The sequence below is a fragment of the Mesitornis unicolor genome, unplaced genomic scaffold (assembly GCF_000695765.1).
Source record: "Mesitornis unicolor isolate BGI_N332 unplaced genomic scaffold, ASM69576v1 scaffold16407, whole genome shotgun sequence".
NCBI classification, from domain to species: Eukaryota; Metazoa; Chordata; class Aves; order Mesitornithiformes; family Mesitornithidae; genus Mesitornis; species Mesitornis unicolor.
Window position 1 is genome coordinate 7085 of NW_010194472.1, and position 13735 is coordinate 20819.

The 13735-nt window shown below is 47.8% G+C and overlaps 1 protein-coding gene across 1 annotated transcript; it reads right to left on the minus strand.

Annotated features, from left to right (window-relative positions):
• Positions 1–4743: 4743 nt before the first annotated feature.
• On the minus strand, positions 4744–11506 carry FAM168A (family with sequence similarity 168, member A). The gene is made up of 4 exons (XM_010187820.1): positions 11370–11506; positions 8735–8909; positions 7140–7270; positions 4744–4836 (listed from the first exon to the last, which is right to left on the minus strand). The coding sequence occupies exons 1-3, from the start codon at positions 11415–11417 to the stop codon at positions 7158–7160; spliced, it is 336 nt and encodes a 111-aa protein (XP_010186122.1). The 5' UTR covers positions 11418–11506; the 3' UTR covers positions 4744–4836; positions 7140–7157.
• Between the last annotated feature and the right edge of the window lie 2229 nt (positions 11507–13735).

Genomic DNA, 13735 nt, shown 5'->3' on the forward strand with positions numbered 1-13735 from the left:
TGAGACTCAGACTTGGAAGACATGGTTACTCTTGGGTTTAATTTTTTTACTCACTTGTTTGTTTGTTTAATATTTATTTTTGCTTAAGAGGTCCAATAATATTTAAAAAGGAGCTGGCCTGGTGGTCTAAATGAATTTAAAAATCAGTTACATAGACAGAGGGGTAGGAGCCTGGTGCGGGTTTGCTCCATGTTATGGGAATGGGAGGGGGTTTGGGCATGATCCTCCACCCTGCAGTCTCGTTGCCCCTTCCTCGCTGTGCTTCCCGATGGCTTCCCTACAACCAGCACGATTTGAGCATTTTCAACTGGGAATTGCTGCCCTAAAACCATGTATTTTGCTATTCCTGCTTTGCAAACATCCCCCTAACAGGTTATTTTACACAATTACTGGTGAATCTATAAATGTCATGGTGTAGCATGATGGCAAAACACCTTTTCCAAGCTCTCCTCCCTCCCAAGCTCCTTATCAGCTTTTATTTTCCTTTTTTTTTTTTTTCCCTCTATGGAAATGCTAGCAGATGGCAGAGAAAATACCTGGAGCCCAATGGGCTCAGGAGCCAGCCCGATGCTCATTCGTGGTGAAGGGAAGATGGGCAGAGAGTCACCACATTTTGGGAATGAGAGATGGAAGGCCTGAAAATACTGAAAATTAAAAAAACAAACCAAACCAACAAAAAAAACCAACATAAAAAACCCCTGGATTTATGGGTATCTGGCGGTGCTTATTGCTATTGTCAGCTGGTTGGATTTTCCTACTGAAAATAAACCCCAAATGTGTTTTTTTTTCTCCCTCTAAGAAAGCAAGACTTGATTTTTATGCCCTTCAGCCAGGGACCACATTGTCCCAAATCGATGGGTATGCAGGAGGGGAGAGAGGCGAAGGCAGGTGGTCACTGTGGGAAGGACCCTAGAGGGAGGAAAACCTGATATCCTGAAACTTCGATCATTAAAACAAACAACTTTAAATAACACTTTGTGGTAAGGACAGCTTGAAACTGCACAAAAGCTGGGCTGGATTCTTATTCTTCTTCATAAAATACAGGAGCAAATCCTCACCCACAGGGTTCGGCCGCTTGGAGGCCTGATGGGTATGGGCTCCAAGGGTTGGGGACCACCACCACTATTAATGTGCCTTTTTTCCCCAAGATTTTCACATCACACCTCGTGTTTTAATGCAAAGATAACACCAGGGATGAATTAATGGTCATAATAGTGGTTTGAAAGTTATTTTTCCTTCCTCTTTAGCTGGAATTTTAATCTCTGAGACACTTTGCCAGATTTAATGCCTCCTGCTCTTCCACCCGCTGTGACCCTTCACCTCCTTCACTGTGGGAACTCCTTTTCCTTACCCAACATCAGCAAAGCTTTGCTGGAGTGAAATAGTGGAGACGCTGGTGGCCTCCATCAGTGTCCTTTCCCCAAGGGAATCCCCCAGCAGGCTGCGACCTCCCCAGGACCTTCACTTAAGCCATGACTTGGCCAAGGAGAGGTCTTGGGATCATGGGCTTTCCTCCCATCTATTCAAAAAAACCCCACATCCCTCCAAGGGGAAGAGGACAGGGCTGCAGGTCACTGCTGGAATGAGCTGAGGGGCATCAAGCTCCACATCCCCAAGCAGTGGCAAAGGGCATCTCCCCACCACCACAGCCCCATGAAGCCACCTTAGCAAGGAGCTACCCAAGCCTGGAGTTGTATGGTGGCTCCAGAGGCATGTGGTAGCCCTGGAGCCATGCAGTTGTCCAAGCCTAAACCCAATACTGGTTGCCACATGTGCTCATCGAAGCCTCTCACCCAACAGACGGTGAATATTTCACCTTTTCACACCCCGGTTGAGTTAAAGAGGATTTCTGCTTGGGCATAACAGAATGAGGAGCATCAGCTCTGCTACTGATCCAAGCAAAGGACTTAAAACTGAACTATCCCATGCTCAGCTCCTGAAGCTTTCTACCCCACTTTTAGTGTTTCCTTTCAGGAGAAAGCCTAGCATCTCCTTCCTAGCCATAGGACAAAATTTTACAGTCATTCCTAATGCAGTGAAGGGTGCCTAGGCCAGTGGTAGAATGGTGTCTGCTGCAGAGGTCTGCTGGGAAAGGTCCTTCTCTGCAGAGCCCAGGCTGAGATAACAAAGTCTGTTGGATCCTGCAAGTTGTAGTGCCGTGACACTGGCTAGAGCTTACTCTACCCTACATGTTTCAATGCTGAGACAACCCTGATACATAATGTGATGCCAACAGCAAGAGCAAAAAAGGATATCTGAGAGGTCTTCATCTCCTGTGATCTACTTGGGGTATTTTTGACCCAGGTTTAACTGTAGCATGCAACAGACAGTAGAAGGACAATGTAGTATTGTTATTTCCAAATGTCCCATTGCTCTTTATGTGCTAACCCTTGGCTTCACCAAGCTCAAAGGGGCAACCCTCTGATTATTTACTCTCCCCACCCCGCCTTCTCTTTTCCTTTTGTACAAACCCAAAGTACTACACAGGAGAAATCCATTTTCCCCACCTCACAGCGCTGATGTTCAGCCTTTACCCACTTTGTTTTCCTTGAGGTTGGGAAGGTCAACCAGAGCTTTGCTAAATTTCCTTTTAAAACAGCAGAACCAACCAACCAAACAACCCCTATACAGAAGTGGTGGTGCCAACACCTAACCTGACAAATCACCAGGGGCCAACCAGCAGTAGAAAAAGTCCTCTTGGGTCCCTAAGCTTGTTTCTCCCTGTCTGGACCATGCTCATGGGAAGGAGCTTCAGTAGCTCCTCCCATACGGCAGCAGAAGCCAAGAACATCACCAAGAACAAGGTGGTCTCACCCAAGTGCCTACAACCTGTCACCTTGTTCTTCTGAAAGACCCTCCAGTCTGACCTCTACACCACCATGTCCCAGTCAAGGTGTCAAGGTGACCCTCCTGAGTTGGTCTCCACTGCCCTCACCTCCATCTGGAGATGTGATCCAGGCATGACGAAAGCAAAGCAACCAACAGAGACATCTGGGTGCTGACTCAACACCACACATGGGTTGGAAACCTACACCAAGCAGCGCCAGGAAGAATCCCCATCCACACATCTATCCCAGCCACTTTAAAGGCTTTGGATTTGTCCCACTGTGATGACCTCAGAGCTCAGGAGATGTGAGAGTTGCAAACATCTCCATGTGAATGCAATTCTTTTGGCACGCTTGAGGGAAAAATCAAAACCAACTATTTTTTTCCTCTTAGAAAAAAAAAGAAGAAAAACCTTGTTTCTATGCTGGGTGTAGGGATAAGGATTTTACAATAACTGAAACTGGCCGCAAGCGTTGACTGCAAATATGAACACTCTCACTGCTGCCCTCGAGACAACTTATTGCTCTACTTGGACACCCCGAGGTGGGATGTCACCAGCTGTGGTTCACTTCATGTCTTCATGCCCTTGGGTAAACCAAAGCCCCCAGAAATGACCCCAATGCCCACAGCCTCTGCATGCCTGTTGTCTGCCAGCCTGGTCCATGTCAACCGTGGCTCACCTTCCTTGCTCTCGCCTCTTCAGGTGCCTTCCATGAGGAAGGCGACGTGTTTATTGCTATTTCTTCCTCTTCCCCCTGCTTCTCCCCACTCACCAAGCAGAGCAGCTGGACATCATCCCCCCTCTTCAGCCTTTCTCTGTGGTCGCAGGATTTGTCCCTGAATGAACATTTCTCCTGAAAGTCTCCAAGCCCAGCTGTAACCCAAAGAACAGAGGGCCACATCGATCACCACAAAGGCATTGTGGTTTGGTCTCAGCCCTACCAATGGCATGGGTGCAAGGTGAAGCCACTTGTCTTTCCCCTCACCCTGCCTCAAAGACTCTTCTCCATCAAGCAGCTGCCCTCTTTCCCCACACCACCAGACTCTGGAGAAGCTCTTCAAGACCAGTCCCTGGACCTGGAGAAGCTCTTCAGACCAACCCTTGGACATCTCCTGGCTTCCTTCAACAGCCACTCAGCCCACCTCTGTCTGCAAATGGTAGCCATGCAAGGAAGGAGCTCCTCCTTGAGATGAGGAACATCTCAATCTCCCAAGAGGTGCAAGATGCTTCCAGGGCACACGTCTCTCCGCTGCTCTCTTCCCATCACGCAAGATCCATTTGCCCAGTTGGAAAAAGCAGCCCAAAGACCCGATGGCGACCAGTCCTCCTACTTCCTAAGACAAGTGTGTTACGTTGCTACTTATATTCTCTTACTCCTACAAAAGAAGGGATGAGTTCAGAATTTCACTGCAGATAATGCATTTATAATCTATCACAACAGCTATCTGGAAGACACCAATTTTCTTGTAATATGTTATGGAAGATTAAATAATTTATATTATTCAACTAAAAATACCCAAACCAAATCGGAATAAGCCTGCCTACCAGCGCTGTGCTTTTCACATAGTACCCTGAACATCAACCACTCTTACTAGCCAAAGAAAATCTAGGCTCTCGTCAACAACAACGACAACAGAAAAAGATAACAAAAAGAACCCAAACGAACAAGAAGTGGGGGGGATCTTTGCACCACTCAGCTGGGCAATGCTGGAAAAGTGAATATTCTGAGCTTTCAAATGATAGGACCAAAGAGAGAACTTTACTATTGCTCAGTGTCAGTATGTGTGTTACACAATTTATGTGGGTTGGGGAGGAGGAAGGGGGAGAGGAAAAAAAAAAAGAGGCAGAAGATTAGAAAAAGCAGCTTTTACAAAAACCACTAAAGAATGCATAAAGTGACCCTTGCACTTTTTTTCTTTTGTTCTTGCAAACAGACGAAGTGCTGCAGTACAGCGGCCACAGCACCGATGTAAGACTTGTGTAGTTGCATACAATGTTTGACTCCGGATCTGGAAGAGAGCAAACACATTAAAAACAAGGAGTTAGAAGAAATGGTGTGGTTGACATATCTGAGGGAAGGGATGTCATTCAGAGGGACCTGGCCAAGCTAGCAACATGGGCCCAGGTGAACGTCATGAAATTCAACAAGGTCAAGTGCAAGGTCATACACCTGGGTCGGGGCAACCCATGGTATCCACACGGGCTGGGAATAAGGAGATTGAGAGCAGCCCTGTGGAAAAGGACTAGGGGGTACTGGTGGATGAAAAGCCGGAGGTGAACTCGCAATGTGCACTCACAGCCCAGAAAGCCAACCCTGTCCTAGGCTGCATTACAGGAATCATGGCCAGCAGGGCAAGTGAGGTGATTATCCCCTCAACTCCACTCTAGTGAGACCCTATTGCAGTCCTGCATCCAGCTCTGGGGTCTCCAACATAAGAAGGACATGGAGCTGTTGGAGCAGGTCTAGAGGAGGCCACAAAAATTATCATGGGGCTGGAGCACCTCTCATAAAGAGATGGGCTGAGGGAGTTGGGGTTGTTCAGCCTGGAGAAGAGAAGCCTCCAGGGAGACCTTAGCACACCCTTCCAGTAATTACCGTGGGCTGATAAGAAAGATAGGGACAAACTTTTTAGTAGGGCCTGTAGCAACAGGACAAGGGGTAATGGGTTTGAACTAAAAGAGGGGATATTCAGACTGTATATAAGGAAGACATTCTTTACGATGAGGGTGGTGAGACACTGGCACAGGTTGCCCGGAGGTGGTAGATGCCCCATCCCTGGAAACATTCAAGGCCAGATTGGACAGGTCTCTGAGCAACTGGGTCTCACTGAAGATGTCCCTGCCCATGGCACAGGGAGTAGGACTAGGTGGCCTTTAAAGGCCCCATCTTACCCAAACCATTCTGTGATTCTAGGATCAGACAGGGCTGTTCTCTCCTCCCCTCCCCTGCACAGTGCAGCACATTTAGCTGATGCCTATGGGATTTAACTATGCCTTGTGCCATTCTGCAGGCAATTTCTTGGTCATGTATCTGAGAAGGCAGCAGCTCATCAGTGATATCCCAGTGCACAGGATTAAAAGTATGCAGCTGGGATGCTCTCTGCTAATTGCACAACAATTTGTCAGGGGCAGCATTAGTCCAGTGTAATGCATGCAGCAAGGAGAGATTTCAGATAACCCCGGGGCTGGATGAGACCTACGCTGCCGCCCCGTGCAGCATCACGTGTGCCCATCCTCTGCATTGCCCATTAACTGGGCATGATGGGCCAAGGGCTCCAGAAACAGCAGAGGGCATCAAAACAAGCAGCTGGGATTTCTGAGATCCTGAGCACAACAGGAACCTGCAGCTGGTTGCAGGCAGTGGCACGCAACCCCGGTGCTAATGGACAGGACGATCTCCCAGCACATTTTAGCAGAGAAAAAAAACATATTCAAGTGATATGAAAATGGGGAGGGATTCTTTATCAGGGATTGTAGTGATAAGAAGAGGAGGTGATGGTTTTAAATTGAGAGAGGGGAGATCTAGATTGGACATTAGGAAGAAATTCTTTGCTGTGAAGGTGGTGAGACACTGGCACAGGTTGCCCACAGAAGCTGTGGATGCCCCCTCCCTGGCAGTGTTCAAGGCCAGGTTGGATGGGGCTTTGAACAGCCTGGGCTGGTGGGAGGTGTCCCTGCCCATGGCAGGGGTTGGACTGGATGAGCTTTGAGGTCCCTTCCAACCCAAACCATTCTGTGATGCTATGAAAGAATGTGATGCATCCAAAACCATAAAGCATGAAAATTTCCACTCTCACAGTGCCTGACTGCACTCAGAGCACCTTGATGCCACCAAGGTCACTTGTGAAGCCTTGCATGCACCAAGCAACAAGATGCAAGGTCCAGGTAGAAACACAGACCCATAGAATCATAGAACGTATTGTGTTGGAAGGGACCTTTAAAGTTCATCTGGTTCAGGCCCCCTGCAGTGAGCAGGGACAATGTTACCAGATCACGTTTCTCAGAGCCCCATCAAGCCTGACCTTGAATATCTCCAGGGATGGGGCCTCCACCACCTCTCTGGGCAACCTGTGCCAGTGATCTACCACCCTCATGTTGAAGTAAGCTGTGCTTTGCTACCACCCTCCATAGCCTCAGGGTTATGTGCTGTGAAGCTCTCCCTGCCCCAAGCAGTGCTTAAATGACTCTTCTGGAGTCAAAGCATCGCCCTGACAAAGGGATTCAGCAGCTTAGAAGGAAAGAGAGAATGACACTGCTCGGTGGCTCATTAATTGATAAGGGTCGAGCAAGACCTTGCAAAGTCAGCACTTACATGAATTGGCCAGTGGGTTTACCAGTGTGGAGGTACGTAGCTGTAGGTGGGGGTTCCTTGAGCCCTGTACGTTGGCACGGAAACTGGATGTGCTCCGATGGCGGTGTGTTGTGGGGTGGTCAACAAGGTTCCTGCAATGGCATGGACAAACACTTAGCAAGGAGGGGAGCTCCACCAGGGGAGCAGGACCCCAAGGGTACGGTGCTGCAGACCGCGTCCAAGGGGTTAGCACAGCACCAGCTGCCTTTGTTTTTTCTTCTTCAAATCTCTCAAATATTATTCTGCCTGTCAGACCTGAATCGAAGCCATTTGACTCATGCAGTTGGTATCAGTCAGCACCAAGACTGGAATAAACCCACCTGAAGCTCCAGCATATTTTCCATGCTACTACTCATCTTTTTCCAATTTTCCTTGTTCTCAACCCAGATCTGGCCAATAACCTGCTGGCATTTTCCACCTGCTGAAGGCACTGGGCTAAACTGCAACAGCAGATCACTGCAGTGATCTGAAGCATCTAAGAACCAAACTGGGAGGGATGAGGGATGCAAAAGGAGATGAGAAAAACCCCAGACCTTCCAGGGAATATTAAGAAAAGCTTTGGCACTCATGTCCCAAGGGTAGTGGAGCTGTTTGCTTCACTTAAACCCAAGAGCCTCTTTTATTTTAGTCTGCAGCTGATTCATAGAGGGATTTTAGGTGAGAATTTGCATGGTGCCTTCAGCAGACATGGGGAGTAATTGGCCACTTGAAGCAACTGTACGCTCAATTTCTGGGGATCTCTCTATAAATGCTACTAACTAAATTTTAAGATATCCCACGTGTCTTAATTACATCATTTCTCATTATAAGCAAAACTAAATCTCTTGCAGAGTAGCTCTTGTCATAGCCAAGCTGCAATATCTGTGCTTGTAACAAGGATTGCATCCCATAACAGAGTCCTGTTTCACAGCTAATGCAGATGCAAAAGGATGAATGCTGCATTTCTTGGCATAATTCAATGCACAATCCTAAGAATTGTTAATGAGAGAAATACAGGCTTTGGAAAAAATAAAATCAGCCCTTATTCTTACTTAATGTGCTATGGATTAATTGCAGTTTGAAGCAATCCTGCACATAAAATGCAGAGGATTTGGGATGCATAAACCAAAGTTAATGTTCATTTTGTCAAATATATGCATCAAGACTATGAATGTCCTAGAAAAGTAATTTGAGGATAGAAATACAACAGTAGTTGAAGGACAAATCTGGTTATTCCTCTACTTATAGAACAGACAGAGGAAAAAGACATTTAAGGATGCAAGAGAGCATTCCTCTAGAGTGAGCCAAGCAAAAGGTCTCTTCTACTATCCTAAAAACTGAGTTGGATCAGTGTCAGGAGCAAATGAATTTATTTTTGTCTGCAAAGTGGCAGTAACCAGCAAGCAAAACAAGCAGCCGAAGCTGCCATTAGCTGTGTGCAAGGCACTTGCCAGATACACCCATATCAGATGCACAGAGAGGTTTTCATCCAGAAGTCTCCTGCACAGGTTGCTTGGACAGGTCTCACCAAAAAGATGAAACTGTGGCTCAGAACATGAAAGACTTTTCCTTCTTACCTGCTGACATTGCCATGGTGGTCCCAGCAACCATCCCCATGGCCACACCGTTGGTCCTGGGTGCAGCGACCGGAGCCGGATAGATGGCCGATGGGATGCTGTTGGGCTGAACCACGGTGGTGTGATGGATAACGTGAGGCTGTGCCGCGTACACTGGCTGGGTGTAATAAGCTCCCTGTTTGAGAAGGGGAAAAACCCACCATCGTCTTTGTTATTGGATAAAAAGCACAAGCCAAAGCAGTGACTTGAAGCCCAGTATTTTATTTTCAATCATAGAATCACTAAGGTTGGAAAAGTCCTCTAAGATCATCAAGTCCAACCCTCAACCCAACACCAGCATGCCCACTAAACCATATCCCAAAGTGCCACATCACCAGCTCTCTGTGCAGTGGATGTCAGCCCAGTAACACAGACCGTGCTGTAGCAAGGAGTTACTGCAGATCCTGCTGTGCAGTGAGCACTGATGTTCTTGGGGCTGTACCTGCTACCACACACCTACCCCTTGAACCAGATGGGACATAGGAGGTTCCCAAACCCAGCCCATATCACAAGCCCAGAGTGGTTCTGCTGTGTGTCTCTCTCCTTCACTTCAAGACTTGAAGCCCTCAGCTCCTCCAGTTGTGTTACAGAAGCAATATTAAAGCAAGCAGGTGTCATGTGTGGCTGCTGGTACAAGGAGCTGCCCATGGTACATCATTAAAGCACTCCCAAGGGGCTGATTCTTCCCAGAAGCAGGCTCCTGTGCTGGGAGACCTGGACAAGCAAGGATGAAGCCAATACCATGGACGTGGTGGATGGTTCCCTGGATGGAAGACGGCAACGGGACTGGGAGAGGCATCAGCATCATGGGGCGGAGAGTCAGCTCATCAGGGACAAACCGTGGTGCTCATTTGATGAGATGGAATGGGGCCTGACCAAAAACACTGGGTGCTGGACTACAAAATGAACAAGAGATGGAAGAAAGGAGAAGCCATGACTCTTGGCTAATCCCAAGGTACTTGCTTGGGTCCAAGGAGTTGTCTCCAGTTTCCAATGTGAGAAAGAGGGGCTCTGAAATCCAGGCTGCTGAGACCCATGGGGTTTTGAAACAAGAGGGGAAGGATGGATGGGAATAAAAGAAAGGAGTGAACAGATGAAGCTCCACATCCAAAATAATGAAGGGCCTGACATATGAGTGGCACAAGGGAAACAACTGCTGTCCCTGGGACGGGCAAGGACACCACCAGTACCTGCAAACCAAGGATGGTCAGAAAGACTAGGGGATTTGAAACAGTGAAGGGAGATTTTATTGTGTGTTAGTGAAAGCTGTTAGAGAACATCTGAAGGTATGGATTAAGAGGAAAAGATGCAGGCAAACTATTAAATTACTTCTTTCTTTCAGGAGCTACAAAAGTTGATAGGACAAATTGCAGATGCTGAAAGGTATTTCCTCAGGGACGCGAAGGACATGCCAAGATAAATTAGGTTCATGAAGAAAAGGTGACTGAGAAAATCAGCTGCAGAGAAGGAACATCCCAGGCGGTGAGTGCTGCAAGCACGATGTGCTGAAAGGATCTATCAAAGCATCTCCTCACCATCGTTCCCTTCCAGGCTGTCAAAACTCTTATTTGCTGGTCCCTGGGAAGAAGAGATGAAGAAACAGCATCTGCAAGCCCTGCTCCATCTCAGGCTTGCTGGTGGGCACTGCTAGCAGATGCCAAGCTCCTGCTGCAGCCAGGATTGTACAGAAACCAGCAGACAGGGATGGATTTGGTCTGCAGCTCAGTTAACGGACAGACAGCAGACAAAGTCAGCAAGAGGACATGTTCTGGTCTCAGCAAGACATGGAGAAGCCATGCTGGTTGAAGCTGCTGGAGAAGTTGGTTATTTGACATTAAAGAGAAGAGGGAAAGCCAGAGAAGACATAAGGACAGATTACTCTGAGGAGCTCATGATCTTTGGTAGGAAGGGGCATCAAGGTGATTTTTCGGAGGACATCTGCCCTAAATTGCATCCCTGTGGATGACCTTGGCCTCAGCACATAGCTGGAGGCAGTGGCAATGCAGGAACAGAGAAGATGGTACTGGAAACCCCTCCACATGCTGCGGGAGGAGCTCCTCCATGAAGACAAGAATCTGGGTCATGCCTGAAGTGGCCTGTGCTGGTGGAGGTGACACAGGAGCTTTTCCATGAGAGGTGGCAGGAGGGCAATGCCAGTCGAGTGAGATGCCAATGCCACCGGCAAGTGGACCTTGTGGTGACTCAGACTCATCTGTGGTCCTGGGGAAGAGCAGTGTGGAGAGCTGGGGAGGGTGGGTGCAGGGACCATCCTGGAGTCAGCAAGCCCGGGCAGTCAGGTGTGTGATTTTAGGGGAATGGACCTAATTCCCAACCTGGCCAAGGCACAGGGATGACATGGCATAGACTCCACTGCATGTTGACAACTGCACAAGACCATGTCTCATCCAGAGAATCCAATGGAGGAGGCAGGAGAGACTCAAACACCCTGGAGACCCACCAAGCCCCACCATGAACACCTCCATCCCACCAGGACATGAGTGCTCCATCCTGACGGCCAAGGATGAAGCCCTGCAGGAACCTCGGGCTGTATTTGAGTGAAGTGGTGAGCTGCTGTGGTGGGTGCTGAGGCACCTACCTGGGTGTACAGGTTCTGCTGTGGATAGGCACTTCTGATGGGGTACATAGCGGTTTGGTACGGATTCGGAGATGGCGAGTAGGGAGGAGGAGCGTTGTTACTCTGGGTCGGTGGGACCTTGTAGGGAGTCCCCGCAGTGTACCCTGGCAAAGACAAGAGGAGTCCGAGTTAGGGTGAGGATTTACAGAGCTGGTCTACCCGGCGCATGAGCAACCCAATGCTTCCTGAGAGTCACTCAGCATGGAGGGGACATACTGAGATGCACCAACATCTACTCACGTCCCATGAAACCCACCAAGCCAAGACCTCCAAGTCCAGCATCCAGTTCCTGGCTAATTGCAGCAGCCGGGGCTGCATCCTCCACCCAGCCTGGCTCTTCCCACGCTGCCTACATCAGGCCACAGAGCTGAAGAGTATTCCCAGTGGTCAAGGCATGACTTGATGGGACTCAACCAGCACTTGAATCACTCTTCACAGCAGTATCTCCACACCTACTTACCCGTACCAATAAATCTGCTTGATGAAAATTACTTTTTTCCTTCCCTCCTCTCCAGATTTTTGTCTTTTCACCTTTTTTGCTCAGGGTGTGATGGGCAAAACCAGAATTTAATAGCTGGAGGTTCCAATTTCACGGCACAATATTGCTATCCCCTCCCTATGTCCTCAAGCAATTACCAGAAAAGCAGCAATGGTCCAAACTTTAATATTAAGAGGTGAAAATGATGCATGTCTTTTAAGTATTTCATCATTGTGGATGGTGCCAAGCAGTTTCACATCTTAAAAAGGAGGGTTGTGACCACTGGCTCACCTTGGAGGTGGGAGAGGCAACCCTAAGTGATGCTCAAGCACCTTCATTCCTGTCCCACTCCCCGCAGGCTGTTTGCATTAGCGACAAAAGCAGCAAATCTGCTTTACTGCTGTACAGAAAAGCCATTTGTTCTGCTCGGTAAACAGGCACGGGAGGCTGTGGCAAGCCGGGAGGAGTAGGGGGAGCTTGGGAGGGCACTGGTTAGGCAGGCGTGGCAGCCGGAGAAATGACCCTTGCAATATTTGTGATCCTGATATGGCAGATTGCAATTTTTTGTCTTTCTTCTGTTAGGATGTAAGGAAAAGAAAATGGACTTCACCATTCTCCTGTCTTCCCCATCAGCCCACCAGGTTGTTTAGCTGAAGCATCCAAGTCCTACACTAAAGAAACCTTAACTTATCTTGCAGCATTTAGGAGATGCCGAATATATGGGGAGCAAACTAAAATGTAGGATCCTTTCCAAACCAAGGAAATTTGTCCCCAAATTTAAACCTAACCTAACCTAACAAAAAATAACCTAAAGGATAACATGATATCAGCTGACCTGCTGGGTTTTTTTTGCTGCTATTTGCATTATGTTCTGGACTGCCTGGTGCGTATAAAGTTATATTTTCCTTCCAGGAAGCCCCAGTGGTACCAGCTCAAGATCCTCTAATTCAAGCCTGATCATATATATATATTTTTTTTTAAAGGCTTTTCCTGGAGTGATGGCATCCTGTAAGGATCTCTGTTGTTCTTCTTTTCAAGGTATCTTCCTACCTGTTGGCTTGTGATGAATATGGCCCCTTACCCTCCACCAGTTTTGCTCTCCAAAAGAAAGGGGTGGCTTTAAGCAAGTCCATGACAACATTGCACAATCCAATTCTAGTTACTTGGCAGCAAAGTACCATAAGATCTCATGGCGAGTACAGCATCTAAAGAAGGTGCGACCTGCCTTGAGGATGAGGTGTCCTGGCACCAAGGATACATGGCACCTGAATTCTCAAATTTCCAAGGATTTCCAAGGAAGGCTCCATGAAGCTGCCCCTGAAAGATTATTACTTAAGTGCTAAATTGGGAAAAAATCCTCCAAAGTACATACAGTGGTGCTTTACATTTATTTTTTAGGACAGACTAAAAGTTAGGCTGCTGCCACGGGATTTCCTGGATTGCATGAAGTATGCCGTGAAGGCATCAGGGTGTTGGTCACAGCTTGATGAATGGTTAAAAACATGGAAATGGTCAAAAGTCTGCTCGTCTGAGCAAGGAAAAGCATGTGGGCTGGGGTGGCTGGTGAGAAATGGTAGTTGGCTCTTGCATGAGGGCTGGGAGCCCTCATCCTTAGAGGGTTCATCCATCCTCATCCATCATCCTTAGAGCAAACGGGCCCAGAGGCCTCTGTAGGATGGAGAGGAGAAATCAAGGCTCAACCCAGAGATAAGACATCTAAACACTCAAATATAATGAACTAATTTACTCAACCAGTGTTCAGGGCAGCAATTAATGAAGGCTAAGATTCCAACTATGCTTATATCTCACATTATCCACCCAACACTGAAACAGCGTGAAGATAACAAGG

What these genes read in the sequence shown, in the direction of transcription:
- FAM168A (XM_010187820.1), bottom strand. Translation starts at nt 11,417, where the DNA reads ATGTACCCCATCAGAAGTGCCTATCCACAGCAGAACCTGTACACCCAG. An exon ending in AGCAGAACCTGTACACCCAG is followed by an intron (nt 8,910 to 11,369) that starts GTAGGTGCCTCA and finishes CTTCTCAAACAG; the next exon opens with GGAGCTTATTACACCCAGCC. An exon ending in CACCATGGCAATGTCAGCAG is followed by an intron (nt 7,271 to 8,734) that starts GTAAGAAGGAAA and finishes ATGCCATTGCAG; the next exon opens with GAACCTTGTTGACCACCCCA.